The 16,181-nt window shown below is 35.5% G+C and overlaps 2 protein-coding genes across 3 annotated transcripts; both read left to right on the top strand.

Moving 5' to 3' along the window:
* The first annotated feature begins 3,085 nt into the window (after positions 1 to 3,085).
* Positions 3,086 to 6,216, top strand: LOC109158202 (serine/threonine-protein kinase HT1-like). 2 transcript variants are annotated; one of them, XM_019306084.1, is made up of 6 exons: positions 3,086 to 3,650; positions 4,204 to 4,336; positions 4,509 to 4,704; positions 5,203 to 5,327; positions 5,414 to 5,572; positions 5,738 to 6,216. In XM_019306084.1, exons 1-6 carry the CDS (start codon positions 3,547 to 3,549, stop codon positions 6,050 to 6,052), a joined length of 1,032 nt encoding a protein of 343 aa, XP_019161629.1. In that variant the 5' UTR covers positions 3,086 to 3,546; the 3' UTR covers positions 6,053 to 6,216. The 2 variants fall into 2 exon arrangements, with proteins under 2 accessions (XP_019161629.1, XP_019161628.1); XM_019306083.1 differs by having other exon boundaries at positions 3,090 to 3,664.
* Positions 6,217 to 13,283: 7,067 nt separating this feature from the next.
* On the top strand, positions 13,284 to 15,964 carry LOC109157994. Its single transcript, XM_019305808.1, has 2 exons — positions 13,284 to 13,810; positions 14,630 to 15,964. Exons 1-2 carry the CDS (start codon positions 13,748 to 13,750, stop codon positions 15,725 to 15,727), a joined length of 1,161 nt encoding a protein of 386 aa, XP_019161353.1. The 5' UTR covers positions 13,284 to 13,747; the 3' UTR covers positions 15,728 to 15,964.
* The last annotated feature ends 217 nt before the right edge of the window (positions 15,965 to 16,181 follow it).

Genomic DNA, 16,181 nt, shown 5'->3' with positions numbered 1-16,181 from the left:
AGGTATGGTTGAAACCAAATATGGGACATAAGGGAGAACAAATAAAAATTATGGCATAAAATATTAAATATATACTAATATTGTTTGAGGAGATTCCGACATTAGGATTTGTGGTTAAGTTCTATTAAGACTTTAATATTAGAATTAGATTAATGGTGTAGTTATAATTCTATATTAGACTTTAATATTAGAATTAGACTAACGGTGAATTAACGGAAAAGTTAAATGGATAATCATATAATAAAGGATAAATTAGAAAATCTTAAAAAGAAAAAAATTAAAACCTGAACAATATGAACCATTCATTGATTTAATAATTTGGCGGTCATTTTTTCTACCCAATGTTAATAATTAAATAAATTCGCTGGTCAAATCCGTTAGTATAATCCGCTAACGCTAACCGCTAACTGCTGATTGTCAACAAGGACATTGCGAGGTAGTTCTCACTTCAATTTGTTGTGTGATTTGAATACTCTCTTTGTCACAAAATCTCTCAAGTAGTTAATATGGTTGGCTTTATTAATTATATTTTTTTAATTTTTTCATGGTATTAATAAAATACTTGGTAAATAAATATATAACATTATTTTGTATTATAACTTTGATATTTAATTAGAAAAATAGTGCACAAAAAAGATAATAGATAATGTAGTGAATATAATCAATTGATGAAATTGAATGTAAAAATTTTTACATTTGAGAAAAATAAAGACAATATAACTAATGAAAATATTTCTTTTAATTAATTTATTGATAATTAATAATTTTTTTTCACTGAATAAAGACATTGTAAGGATAATGTAGCGAATATAATCAATTAATAAATTTGAATATAAAGAATTTTTATATTGAAGAAAAATAAAGACAATATAACTAATAAAATTATTTCTCTTATTTAATTTATTGATAATGAATAATTTTTTGTTTTGAATAAAGGCATTGTGGACACATAATTCTAAGAGTAAAATAGAGTACTAATTATGCCAACTTTGATTAGGATGAGGTTCGAACCTAAGACCTTTTTTTATTATTTTTTTATTTTTTATTTTTATTGAAATCAATGAGTAAGTTAACGGTGAACGGCAATTCTTAAAATTTTAACGGAATTAGTAACGGTGTGTGGGTATTTTAGGAAATTTTAGTGTAAAATTTAAATCTGATCAATCTTTTAATCAATCTGAGCCATTCATTTAATTAAAATCTGTGACCGCCATTTTTTCTACCCATTATAGGCCTAACTCTCTTGGGTTCTTATTAGTATAGTATAGTACTAGTAGATACTAGTCTTTTCTATGCGCGATGCGCAAAAACATATGCCCAATATTTATATTTTTAAAAATAACTAACAAATTTTTACTAATTAAAATCAAAGTGAAATAAAATTTATTTATTATATTAATCTAATATATAATGAATATATAATGTTTTACAAATATTGTTATAATTAAAGAATATAAGAAAAGATATGGTAGATTCATGTGCATGGTAAGTAACGGAAAAGATAACGGAAGTTATAACGGTAAGGGTATTTTTGTCCAAAAAATTGTATAGTACAACTTTAGAAGCACAATGTACAAAATGATTAACATTAAAAATATGGACATAAATGAGGGATATAACTTTGATTGAGACTTATTATGTTTATATATATATATATATATATATATATATATATATATATAAAAAGTAACTTAACGTGCCTTCACCTGTGTGGGCCATATATTTTTTGAATTTGATAATCTTTTCATAAGGTTCACTGTAATAGTAAATTAAAAAAATTATTTCATTCCATTTCAACTAAAAGTCTAAATTAATGGTTGAACAAAATATTTATAATTTATTTTACACACATATATACGAGTTCAAATGTGGATAATGCTTTCCACACGTTTGGTGCGAATTTACTATTAGGTATGCAAAAAATGCACCAATGCAGCACACACTTGCGCTCATCTCATATTTAGAAGGAAGGTTATAGGTTGAAATTAAACTAAAACTGAATAGTTGCATATGTGTTTACAGTGAAATTTGTACGACTTTCAAACTTGTTTTTATCTCATTAATTTGTTCGTTCATGTCAACAAATCTATGATTAACATTTCTTTGAACCTTGATTAATTTTGAGTTTGAAAAGTTTTAATGTCAAAATCTATATTATTTCTTCATCATTATCATTTTCATAGGTTACCCGGCCAGACACCAACAGGTAACATTGATAATCAAGTGTGAGAGTGATGTCCCCCAACTGCAACTGTGTGAGGGATGAGGATCCACCTCCATGTGCATGTGCAACCACAATAGTTTTATTATTACTTTTTATTTTTTATCCGTACAAATTTAATTCAATAGTATAATAAATATTATTTAAATAATAAAAATACCAAACTACTATTAACATTTGACCTTACATGCTGAACCATTAAATTACCGTAATTTAACTTTTTCTATATGTTTTGTCAGGCCGGGGCGTAGGGACCATCAAGATTAGAAATTTAATCATTTGTAAAAAAAATTTCTTTCTTTTAATTCCCAAATAACAATGTTGTATGATGGACATATATATATATATATAGTATACCTCTTATATTTTTTCCATCCAATCTAACCCTCATAATGTGTGACGTGTCATTAGTTAATTTTAATTACTAATTTTTTTTTAAAAATATAGTGTTTAGTTAGTAAATTAATGACACTCAATAAATAAAAGCCACATCACAAGAGAAATTTAGGTGATATTCAAAAGGGGTAAGAAACATATTTCATTTTTTTTTTTAATGTTACTGACTGTATTACATTGTAGTATATGTTCAAATATACTTTTTTAATCTATTTTTTCCGCAAAGAGTCAACAACGCTTCTACTGTGACTCGATTTTATGACATAAGAGAGATCACTACATGCCATCTGAGCACAAGATGCTTGACAAAAAATATTTTTCAAAAGTACACATCTTTTTTTTTTTTTCTCTCATTGTCTTCCCCATTCTGCCCTTCAATGTCCTCTATCCACCCACCCACCCTATTTTGGACACCTTAAAATAATTTGAAAAGACAAAATAATCGACGCCCACAACCCACTGTTCCTTCCTCGGCCTTTATCTCCTTCTTACAAGTAACACTTCCCCTGTCGCTCAGCAGATCAGGAACACACACACCACCTCTAAGTAAAACCACTCCGCCGTTCTTCTATTTTGTGTTTTTTTTTTTTTTTTTTTTTTTAAACGTACGGAATGGGTATTTCCTTGATTGTTTAATCTTGGCAATCTTCTGTTTCCCATAACCATTGATCTACTTTGCTGCTGACCCAGAGTTTTTTTTTATATGCTTTTTACTTCTTTTTGGTTATTCCTCAAGAATTGGGTTATATGAGCCTGTGGGGTTTGGTTCTTTGGTTACCTCAAGAATTGGGTTATGCTTAGGATTCACTGATCTCGGGCAGGGTGTACGGATTTTCGGGTCTGGATTTTGGTGGTTTAGAGTTGGATAAATCATAAATGTGGTAGCTAGTACTAGGATTGGTTTGGGCGTGTGGAAATGGGATCTGCAAATGAGTTCTACTCCGAGGAGGAGTTCAATCTGGACTCAAAGTGGTTGGTTGATCCGAAGCTTCTTTTCGTTGGGCCCAAGATCGGCGAGGGAGCTCATGCCAAGGTATACGAGGGAAAGTAAGTTGACTTTCTGCTCTTTCTATCATGCTTCTTCAACTTTGAATTTCAAAATTAAAAGAGTATGCTTTCAACTGAAGTTCTGGACTTTCCTTTTTGAAGCATTGTGTAAAAACATTCATGTAAAGAAATGTTTAAGATCAATGCTTTTTTTTTTTTTTTTTGATTGATCTAGAAAAGCTTGGCCAGTTAGCAAATCCTATCCTCCACTTTTTTCAACATAGTGTTGTGATTCACCAATAACTTGGGTAAACCCCATCTTGTGACCCTAGCTGCAAAAGGAGGTAAACTAGCCTAGGTTTTCCATAGCTGACCGGCTCGAATCAAGAAGGTTGGGATTTGAACTCGTGACCTTGTGGTTAGAGGGGATGTGGTACAATTTGCTATCCATAGTGTCCCATATTTGGTCTTATTCTTGAATCTTGGTAGAGGGGAGGTGCTAGAATTTGCTAAGATTTGTTGATAAGAGTTGCCTGAACTTCTACTTTGGATACAATTGTGTAATCTTTTAAGTGTGTATCTCCCCGAGTTCCTTTCAGATACAAAAACCAGAATGTAGCCATCAAAATTGTTCATAGAGGAGAGACGCCAGAGGAGATTGCTAAGCGGGAAGCCCGGTTTGCGAGAGAGGTTGCAATGTTATCCAGAGTTCAGCACAAGAACTTAGTGAAGGTGGTTTTACATTTTAATATCAAGCGTTGTATTCCAGCAAAAATTACATTGTTGCAAATTGACTGCTAAATGCTAATTCCATTGCTTGGATTCGATAAAATTGCAAAATTTATTTTCAATATGAAGAATGATGAGTTGGTAGTGTCTCATATTCAAACTTTAATGTCTACAGTTTATTGGAGCTTGCAAGGAGCCTATTATGGTCATTGTAACTGAACTACTGCTCGGTGGCACACTTCGCAAGTACTTGGTGAACTTGCGGCCCCGATGCTTAGATATGTGTGTTGCTATCGGATTTGCACTTGATATTGCTCGTGCAATGGAATGCTTACACTCTCATGGGATCATCCACCGTGACTTGAAACCTGGTAATAGTTACATTTACGTGTAATTGGCAATTGCATAGACTAGGAAAATTCTCTCAAAGAACGAAAAAAAGGAAATGACAATGGTAGTTGTTAATGTTCCACCGTGACTTGAAACCTGGTAATAGTTACATTTACGTGTAATTGGCAATTGCATAGACTAGGAAAATTCTCTCAAAGAACGAAAAAAAGGAAATGACAATGGTAGTTGTTAATGTTCCCACCTTGCATATTGTGAGCTCATCCATCTTTGAGAAGTAAGAAATAGATAATATGTAAAACTGGCTTGCTGTTTAGTCCTGCACATGGGCAAAACCACACTAAAAGATTGAATCCAACCAATTAACTAGTCTAACTCATGGCCTTATAAACCCATATGTTCTCTCTTATTTTATTAATGTGGGACTCTTAACACCCATATGTTCTCTCTTATTTTATTAATAATGTGGGACTCTTAACAGTTCTTTTTGAAGTTATCTTTCATATGCTCTTTGCCTTCAGAGAACTTGCTCTTAACAGCAGACCACAAAATGATTAAGCTTGCGGATTTTGGTTTGGCAAGGGAAGAGTCGTTGACAGAGATGATGACGGCTGAGACTGGAACGTATCGCTGGATGGCTCCAGAGGTAGATGAAAACGGCCATTTCACTTTCTTTTTTTTTTTTGCTCGGGCTTTAGAGCTGAAATGGTACTTGCTTTGCTATGGTGGCAGCTCTACAGCACTGTTACGCTAAGGCATGGAGAGAAAAAGCATTACAATCACAAAGTTGATGCCTACAGTTTTGCCATTGTATTATGGGAGCTGATACATAATAAGTTACCATTTGAGGGCATGTCGAATCTGCAGGCTGCCTATGCCGCTGCTTTTAAAGTAATTCTCTTTATTTTTTTTGGTTATTAGTTGCCTATGCCCGTCTTCTTCCATTTCTCCTTTTTTACTATAGTCTTGAAAAATTGGGTTTTCTTGTTTACATAGATTTTTTACAAATTAGTTAGAGTTTTTTAAAACTGGTTTCTTGCTTATTTGTTTCTCTAGAATGTAAGACCAAGTGCAGAGGATCTCCCCGAGGATATGGCTGCAATTGTGACTTCATGTTGGAGAGAGGATCCAAACGCCCGCCCCAACTTCACTCAGATAATACAGATGCTTCTGCATTTTCTCTCGGCAATTTCACCACCAGAACCCGCAATACCACAAAGGATTTTCACGTCGGAGAACGCTGTCTTACCCCCAGAATCTCCCGGCACGAGCTCTTTAATGGCAAAGAGGGATGACTCGGGGGATACACCAAAAACCCCAATCGAGCATGAACAGAGGGGTTTCTTCTTCTGTTTTAACCCGTGCTGCTGATCAGCGAAAGGGAACGACCGAGTTATTATATTTTCCCCGGAATTAAGAAATTCAACTACCTTTATTATGAAAAATGCAAGGAACTTTTGACTGCAGATATTACTAGTTCTGCATTCATTCCCCACACAGGAAGTTGTTGATTTGATTACATCTTAGTTGTGATAGTAGGCCTTGTAACTTGAATGGAGTTGGGTGGGGGGTGGGGGGGGGGGGGGGGGGGGGAGATACCAATTACCATTATCCACTCCATTAGATCATCTAATCACTTCTGACTAAAATGAGAAGGAGCTTGAACTCTAGATACTGCAGTGTACAGCTGTTGCTGCTGCAATGTACATTATCCTTGTTAAATAAGGTTCATCTAAAACTAAGAAGGCCTCTGATGCAATATCTGCACTGCTAGTCAACAGCAAGTTATGAATAAGCTAAGGTCCATCTTTATATGGTTGTATTGATAAGTTTAGTTATGAATGATATTTTCATAGAATGAAAATCAGTTCAGTCCTATAGAATGAAAATCAGTTCAGTCCTATATTAATGTGATTAATGGATGCATTTATAAATGAAAAAATATTGGTTTTTCAAGTTCTAGGGTAGGTGCAAGTTTAGTACTGTCTAATTATTATGATGAGTTTTTTCCACTTTTGGTCCCTTGACTTTACTTGTGCTGACAAATGTGATTCATGACTTTTATTTCAGACAAAGTTAGTGTCTAACTTCAATTTCTTTTCCATATTTGGTCCCATCCGACCAAGAATCCGGCCAACCCACCGGAAATTTACACATCTCTTGTTTTTTTAAGGGTAAATTAGTCTTTTTTAGCCATGTATAATAATAAAAACTAAGAGATATTTAATTGCTTCATTGTTGTCTTTGCTCGGTGGCGGCCTCTGAGCTTTGAACTTTTTGCAGAACGTCATGTGGCTGTTCAGAGCCTCTTCATTGCCAATATGCCGCTCTGACCTCGCGCACAACCCGCATATCCACCGCCCTTGGTTCCGCTCTCGGACCTTCGCTACGTACGCCTTCGTGCACTCTTCCGTCAGTCCGCAGCACTCGCATTTTGTGAACAACATCACTTCGTTCATCTTCGCCGCCGTCGCTGTCGCCGCCGCTCCGTTTCCCTGCGATGCCGCCTCCTTCCTCATCATCATCGTCTTCGCAGCCATTCTCGGTGAATTCCAAATCCAAATCGCTCTTCCGAAATTTACGCACTGCATAATAGCACATAGTATTCAAAAATCAAACACAAAATCAGAATCCTCTCATAAATTCCACGAATCAAATATATATCCCGTAAACCTACACTATAAACTTCTCAAATCTACATGCAAGTTTACACTATATCTGCAAAATTACATTATACATACATTTAGCGGACAATCTGGAGAGAATTTTCAGCAACAGTCCTTGTTTAATGTTTGAAAATTATCTTTTTTTCTCCCACTCGCCTTCTTCTTCAACAATCTCGCCGCCGATGATCAGGAGCTTGAAGATCATATACATTTCAGAGAGCCCTGTATGGCTTCTCGCGATGACTCTACTCTACCGAACAAAGCTTTTTTCTATCACCGCCGTCGAGCAGACGCAAATATCAGTTAGCAGAGAAGCTTCGGGAAGAAATTGGCAGTGACATTGATTTATAGGATGAGGATGGAGGTATAAATAAATAAATAATAGGAAGCAACTTTAATTTGATGAGAATGAAGCAATTAAATATTTCTTAGTTTTTACTACGTATTATTTTACAAGGGCAAGAAAAGACTAATTTACCGTACCCTTAGAAAAACAAGAGATGTGTAAATTTCCGGTGGGTTGGCCGGATTCTTGGTCAAATGGGACCAAATGTGGAAAAGAAATTGAAGTTAGGCACTAATTTTGTCTGAATAAAAGTCATGAATCATATTTGTCAGCACAAGTAAAGTCAAGGGACCAAAAGTGGAAAAACCTTTTATTATGATTGAGTTACAAGTTTGGGTGGCCAAATTATACCATGGACTAGGGTGGCAGGGTGTACCTTGCATTGTGAATTTTGATTCAAAATGATATTTATATTATATGCTTGTAATTAATTTATTAAGTGTCAGTGGTTAAAGACACATAATATGTTAACTGCATGTACATAATTTATTAACTGCAAGTACATAATATATTAGTTGTATATGCATAATATGTTTATTACAATTTACAATTCATGATAATTTGTGACTAAGTTTACATTTTTATTATTACTTAGAGATTAAAAAAAAATGTAATTTATAATTTTTTTATTTTAATGACCTTGTGGTTTAGTGGTACGAAGTGGCTCTTCCAAATGGGAGGTCATGGGTTTGAGCTTCAGTGGGGGTGGTATTGACCCATGACTGAAATTTTTAAAAACATGCGGTGATATTTCTGTAATTATAGTTGTGCATTGGGATGCTAAATTATGCATTTGGAAAATAGGAGTTAATTTCCAAAATGGTCCTCCGACTATGACTTTTTTTTTCAAATTGGTTCATTGACTTTTAATTGCACCCAAAGTAGTCCTCCGACTATTGAATTTTAAGCCAAAATGGTCATATGTTAGTTTTGGTGTTAAGTGGGTGTTTAAATGAAGGGTAAAATTGACAATTCAGTGTTTTACTATAGTCAGAGGACTACTTTGAGTGCAATTAAAAGTCAAAAGACCAATTTGAACTATCTAGTTAATATTTTAAAAGAAAATTTCATTTTTATGAACTATCTAGTTAATATAATCTAAAAGTGTCAATTGTGTATTATCGTATTTAAATTAATATAAAATACTTAGAGTTGATCTAATTAAATTAAAAAGTATTTATGAATATGTCGTTCTAAAAAAAAGTATTTATAAATATAATATTAATAGCGATGATATACATTTTTTTTTTGAATAAGCGATGATATACAATTTATTCCAACCATTTCATATTTTATTATAAATATTCTTTTATCACGTTTTGAAGTTTTTTTTTTTCGCCTCCACTGACCAACATTTTTTTGTTCTGCCCATATAAACTAATATTGTATTTTTGTAATAGATAATGATTTTGTTTTATTATCTTTCTTATCCGTTTGTATTTAACTGTTGTTTAAGGCAAATTAAAATAAAAAAAAAATTTATTCAATAAGCAAATACAAGTTTAGGGTACTTATAAGCATACCCACACCCCTCTGATATTGCAAGCCCTATCTAGGAATAACTAATTAAAAACATAAGATAAAAACCCACTTTGCATGAGGAGAAATTTCACGTTGTGTTTCAACCTTAATATTGCCTAAATCATTGAAAACTCAAAATACCAGTTGTAGATATTTTTTTAACTTTTTATAGAGTCTTGAATCACCTTAATTTAATTTTAGAGAAAATTGTATTTTTGGTCTTTGAGTTATACTCAAGTTCCGATTCAGTCACTGAGTTATGATCGTATTCATTTTAGTCTCTCAGTTATGAATGAAGTGATGCATTTAGTTCCCGATCGTTAAAACTAACGAAAAAAATTAAGAAATATTTAAAATTTGGAGGGTAAAGTAGGAAATTCACATTTTATTCTCCTCTTATATCAAAATCACTTTCACAACATTATTTTTCACTTATTAGCCTCTTATTTGAAGATTGTTCAATTCTAAAAGCATTTCAATAACTTTAGTATGACTTGTTAAGAACCTGACTCTCGTATAACAAACTTAAGACTTAGCACAAACAAAGAAACACTTTATCATTGTCTTCAAACGTGTGAAACACACTATCCTATCAATTTTCAATTTTCTTTACTAAGCACAAAGGTAATCAAACCAGAACTTTTGAGATACAAAATGATGTCAAATTTCTTAGCTTGCTTTTATGAGAAATTCACTAACGGAATAACTTGAGATTTTTAGTATGTAAAAATTTTTCATATGCAGTAGTTTAGTCAATAATCGTTTTTAGAAGTTACAAAACTTTTTAGAATTTTCATAACTGAGTCTTAGGTTACTCATTCATTACTCTGGTTTTTAAGAAGACGGAAGAAGTAATGGATATATATATATATATATATATATATATATATATATATATATATATATATATATATATATATATATATATATAATAATTTTCATATATTGTCAGGATATACAATTATTGATTAAGTTACTGCAGAACTTATGAAAGAATTTTACATACTAAAAATCTCAAGTTACTCCCTTAGTGAATTTGTCATGAAAATAACATTTGAAATTTGATTATCTTCTTGTATTTCAAAAGTTATGGTTTGATTACCATTATATTTAGTAATAAGGGAAATCAGAAACTTTTCAGATGGTGTGTTTTACATGCATGAAGACAATGATAAAATGTTCTCTTGTTTGTACTGAATCACAGGTTTCTTATACGAGACTCAAGTTACTAACAAGTCATACGAAGATTATTTAATTGCTTTTTGGAATTGAAGAACCTTGAAATAGAATGTTAGGAAGTTGAAAATAATGTTGCAGAAGTGGTTTCAATATAAGAAAGTGAATAAAATGTGAATTTCCTACTTTACCCCTAAAATTTTAACTATTTTTTAATTTTTCCATCAGTCTTAATGGTCGGGGAGCAAATGCGCCACTTCGCTCATAATTGAGAGACTAAAAATGGATACGGTCATAACTCAGGGACTGAGTCGTCACTACCATTATAACTCAGGGATCAAACTCGCCATTTTCCCTTAATTTTATATGAATGTGATATGACTAAAATATCAACGCTTATGACAAGGTTGTAGGACATAGGAACTCCACCACCAGCGAATGGAGGGAGAACGGCAGACCAGCTCGAACAAAGTAGTAGTGCACCCCACTACCAGTGAGTGTGAGGAAGCAATGATGCTACTAATCGAGGAAGTGGGCAAAAGAGTGACCTTGGCACCCAATCACTAACGAAGGGTCTAGAGCTCCTCGGGATGCAATTGAGGGAAAATTCGAAGGACGATGAGTAAGTCTAGTTAATGGGAAAGAGGCTTGACAAATTAGATTATTTAAGGGGAAACTAGTTAAGACCCTTCGTTTGTAGTTGAGATAACTAAGGGAAAATTTAATGGCCTAACGAGTAAAGGAAGAACTTGGACCCTCGGAATGTTTATGAGAAGTTGGAGGTAGATAACTTGGAGTAGGTAGGATAGGAACTAAGCTAGTAAGGTAATTGATGATAGAGGATTGTGATAGGAGGCCTAAGCAAGTGTTTGGAAGTGGGGTGGCAACGAAGACGATGTGCAACTTGCTAGCAGCATACCCCACTAAGGTGCCAAGTAGGGCTATAAATGGGCAACCCGTAATCGACCTAGGCAAATGGGCAACAAAGTTTTGGGGGCAAGTTAGTAGTGAACGTCTATAGTAGAGGAGGGACATGGCAAGTTGGGGGCGGTATGGGCAGCACAACAACGGTATCGGGTGGGCAAAATGGTGGTGATCCAAGCATTTGTGTGATGATGGATATAGGTGATCCCATAGTGAGGGAATTCATAGCAACGGTTAGGGTTAATGAGGTGGTACATTGGGGTGTTATTCTAGAGGGTGATCATGTTTTTTTTGAAATTTAAGGTGGTAGAGAAGAGAAAACAAAAGTGCACTGGGAGCTAGAAAATTATATGATAAAATAGAGAAAAGAATTGGAGGGGGGAGGGGGGGGGGGGGGGGGGTTAAAGGGCGTAGAATTGAGGGAGGAAGTTGAGGTAGGTTATGTAACTATGGGTATTCAAATTCTTTGAACATGTGATTCAAGTCTCCCTCTAGTTAGATTTTAAATTTAAACGGGAAGCCTAATTATTCTATGAGGTCGCAAGTTCAATATTTATTGCTTCCTCTAGTTCTCTAGACAACCAAAAGAAATGGTGAACTTGTGATGGGGGCTTGGGGGCTAGGCCTAGAGGTCCAAGATAGAATTCAAGTGGGCTATATAAGGAGTTGAGACAAAAATTAGATTCGGTAGTAGGGAGTTCTAGGGCAAAAAATGTGAGAAAGCAAGGAATTTAGGGTACAAGGAGTGGGAGAGCATGAACTATGGGGACCAAGGTGCTAAGGTGAGGAAGGTGGGGAGCATACATGGGTGAGGGAACTTGGTGCCCTAATCGCCCAAGTTTGCATTGCCAGGCACACGGAACCTCATCGCTAGGCATGGGGTGCAATTGTAGGCCACCAATTGTTGTCAAGCGTTGGCAGCCCCTACAAGGTCGTGTATGGCCTCGTAATGGTAGATGGGCAACAATTTAGCTCCCTCAATTAGGGTGATGGGTAGTCGTGACAAGTTGCACAATTTTTTATACTTCTAAGACGAGGCACATGTGTCCGATAGTGGACGATCAAGGCACAAGGGTGATTCATTCTCTGTGGGTGTTATCCTCCTTACATATATAAATAAGGAGTCATTGTTCTTCATACACATGCATCATCCTTCATAGTGAACAATTGACTTTACTCGTTTCTTGTTTTTTTTTTCCCCTTCCTAGGCAACTGTCTTATTTCGTATGGGTATTGTAATAGGCCCTCGTGGGCCAAATTTTGAGTCTAGTCCTCAATATTATTTTATTAAAGATCAAAATGGAAAACCAACTTGGTTGGCATGAGTGACTGTGCACTCTTATCTCTTAAGAGAGGTCGGGAGTTTGAACTCCCTCTCATATAGACAAATCACTCTAACTAGCACTTTGCCCGTTTCGTATGGAAAAAGATTTTTTATTTTTAATGAGCGATCATAGGTTTAAACTGTTTGAGAGAGTAAGTATAGAACATACTTATATATTTATTGTTTACATATAGTAGTAGGCCGATATAATTTCCCATGATAGTTTATGTAGTTACCTACGGAGTCCGTTAGTCCGCACCAATGATGAGACAGTGCAGGGGAATATATCGTGGAGATCTCCGCATGGAATTTGTCATATTGTTTTTTTTTGGTGGAAACCACACATTGTGGTCCGGGTCTTTCTCTGTCCGTTTAACGGTCCAGGTCCACTCGGGTCGCTCCGAGAGGCACAGAAGCTGGTCCAGGTCCACCCGGTGGTGGTTCGCTCCGAGAGGCACAGAAGCTGATCCAGGTCCACCCGGTTCGCCAAAGGGAATCGTCACTTGTTAGAATCGAACCCGAGTTATCTTGAAATTTCCCCAAGAGTTCATTTGCCACTTGAGCTACCCTGTTGGGTTGGAATTTGTCATATTGTAAGGCATTCAATATTTCACTCAAAATTCTATCTGAATTTATCATTTTTTTCGTTTCGTTAAGTTTAGGAATTCCGAAATTTCCAATAAATTTCTCTATCATACTTCCGTATTTAATAACTGCTTTCTCTGTCCTCATTCCTCAATGGCTGTAAGAGCGAGGAGGTGTGTGTATATATATAGAGAGAAGAATCAGAGAAAGAAGTAGAAGAACCCACGAAAGTGCCTTTAATTTCAGCGTTTCCCGAACTGTCACTCGATAAGATATAAGAAGATAAGCCTCTGAGTTTATTGGGAATGACTGGTTGATTCTCAAGGAAATCTTCTCTTTCGTATTCTGTGTGGGGTTTTATAAGGTTTTTCCATCTTCCCTTCTCTCATGGTCGATTTTTGCATATTCTTATTGATATGAAAGACAGAATTTAGCAATGAAATTGGAGGAACCTGGAAAGGAGTGGAGATATGTATATGTAATATAAGCAGGGAAACGTTTTGTTTAAAGGCATTTCTGTAAGGATGGCTGATGGGTATTACACCTCTAAGAAGAGTGATGATGTGTGTGAAGATGTTTGTGGCCAGGTACTTTGCTATCTTTCATTTTTCAAAATGCGAATTATTCACTTGTATGAGCATTTCAATATTGAAAAGATTGAATTTCAATGATTGCCTGATGATCTTTTGGGGATTTTAGGAAGTGGGTCGTGCTAGATGTTTTAGTTTATGTGGGGATTTTCCTTTTGCTTTCTAGAATTTGTATGAACTTTGTATGTTCAGACTGGTTTTAACCCGGAGCTTTGAATGATGTGATGCTTGGTTGTTCTTCTCCAGAAATTTTACTGATTTTTAATCCCTTTTTGGAATTGTTGAGCATATAATATATAAACACAAATATGCAGTTCAACTCTCAAATTAGTCTTCGAGATAGAGCATATGCTTCAATTTGGTATCAGAGTCAATCTGACCGTGTCACTTGATAAAAAGAGACTATGTTTCCACGTGTCACCTGATAAAAAGAGACTATGTTTCCACGTGTCACCTGATAAAAAGAGACTATGTTTCCACGTGTTGCTTGGAGCCCATCGCACACAGGGGTGTGGAGCATATCTTGTTGTAAGCTGCTGGAGGACATTTGTGAATTCTGTGTTTTCTTTGCCTAGTTCCTTATGTGCAATGTTTTGTTTGATTCTAAAATTTGAGGCAGAATGAATGGTTGTGAATATTTGTTTCCTGGTTGTATTCTTTGCAAGTAATTTCGGCTTTCATGAATGAATTATGAATCAGTCTTTTTCCTTCAAAACAGTGTTCCTATTCAGTAATTTGAGGGCATTTGATTTGCCTTTTGGTTGTTTAATTTCCTACTTTTATTTGATTATCTGATGAACTGGACTTGTTCTACAGGCTTCTCCTGGAGCACCAACCATGGCAAGAGTAGTTTGCTTGCTCAGAGGATTGGATATAAAAGCCATTTTCTTTTTGTTTGTGATTGTTCCAACATGCATGGTTGGCATATATGTACATGGGCAGAAGATTACCTATTTCTTCCGACCACTCTGGCAATCTCCCCCGAAGCCTTTCGTTCATTTAACTCACTATTATCACGAGAATGTGTCGATGGAGAGTCTTTGCAATCTTCACGGCTGGGGCATTCGGGAATATCCGAGGCGTGTCTTTGATGCAGTTCTATTCAGTAACGAGGTAGACATGCTTAAGATCAGATGGCAAGAGTTGTATCCTTTCATCACGCAATTTGTTCTTCTCGAATCAAACTCGACTTTCACCGGGTTGCACAAGCCTTACTTTTTTGCAAATAACCGCGAGCAGTTTGGCTTTGTTGAGCCCCGGCTGACCTATGGAGCGTACGGGGGAAGGTTTAAGAGAGGCGAAAATCCATTTATTGAAGAGGCGTATCAGAGAGTTGCCCTCGACCAGCTTCTCGGGATAGCTGGTATAGAAGACGATGATTTGCTGATTATGTCGGATGTTGATGAGATACCCAGCAGGCACACGATCGATTTGTTAAGGTGGTGTGATGAAATTCCCCCGGTTCTTCATCTCCAACTGAAGAACTATTTGTATTCGTTCGAATTTCAAATCGATCATGTCAGCTGGAGAGCTTCAGTCCATACGTATCAGAGAAAGAAGACGAGATTTGCACATTTTCGCCAGTCCAACTACCTCTTCTCGGATTCAGGTTGGCATTGTAGCTTTTGTTTCCCCCACATTTCGGACTTCATATTCAAGATGAAAGCCTACAGCCACAACGACAGAGTGAGGTTTTCGCATTTTCTGGACCCGAAAAGAATTCAAGACATCATCTGCCGCGGAGCTGACTTATATGACATGCTTCCCGAGGAATTCACATTCAAGGATATCATTGGGGGGATGGGACCTATCCCTCATTCTTATTCAGCAGTTCATCTTCCTTCTTATCTTCTGAACAATGCAGACACTTACTCATATCTTTTGCCTGGAAATTGCCAGAGATTAGGTGGCTAGGCATGCTTGTACAGTTCTGTAAGAGCATTTTTCTTAACATGGGAGGGGTCATTGATCTGGTGGCATGAAGTATTCTTCTATACAGTTAAGACAACCAACCCTATATATATCCAACTTAGGAGATCTTTCAGGTGAAATTCTTAAACTCATATTGTTGGTGTTCTTTCAAGAAGACAAGGGTCCTGTTTGGTACATAGTTAGATTATTAATCAATTTTGGTTTATTTAACCATTATTAGCTGTTTGACTTGGTTAAACAATCAATATGAGTGTTTGATTAATTAGCTTTTTGTAACAGCTTATTGCTCCAAATGTTAAAATTCAAAAAATTGCTCACATCAGCTTTTTTGATAAGCTTTTTGAGAAAGTAATCAGTTAACTGTTATCAAACACTTTTCTACAATAAGCTAATGTTATTAACCAGTCAAACACACTAACTCAATCAACTAACCATT

The sequence above is a fragment of the Ipomoea nil genome, unplaced genomic scaffold (genome assembly GCF_001879475.1).
Source record: "Ipomoea nil cultivar Tokyo-kokei standard unplaced genomic scaffold, Asagao_1.1 scaffold2805, whole genome shotgun sequence".
Taxonomy (NCBI): Eukaryota; Viridiplantae; Streptophyta; class Magnoliopsida; order Solanales; family Convolvulaceae; genus Ipomoea; species Ipomoea nil.
This window is presented reverse-complemented; position numbering and strand designations above follow the sequence as displayed.

What these genes read in the sequence shown, in the direction of transcription:
- LOC109157994 (XM_019305808.1), top strand. Translation starts at nt 13,748, where the DNA reads ATGGCTGATGGGTATTACACCTCTAAGAAGAGTGATGATGTGTGTGAA. An exon ending in GTGAAGATGTTTGTGGCCAG is followed by an intron (nt 13,811 to 14,629) that starts GTACTTTGCTAT and finishes CTTGTTCTACAG; the next exon opens with GCTTCTCCTGGAGCACCAAC.
- LOC109158202 (XM_019306083.1), top strand. Translation starts at nt 3,534, where the DNA reads ATGGGATCTGCAAATGAGTTCTACTCCGAGGAGGAGTTCAATCTGGAC. An exon ending in GCCAAGGTATACGAGGGAAA is followed by an intron (nt 3,665 to 4,203) that starts GTAAGTTGACTT and finishes AGTTCCTTTCAG; the next exon opens with ATACAAAAACCAGAATGTAG. An exon ending in CCTATGCCGCTGCTTTTAAA is followed by an intron (nt 5,573 to 5,737) that starts GTAATTCTCTTT and finishes TTGTTTCTCTAG; the next exon opens with AATGTAAGACCAAGTGCAGA.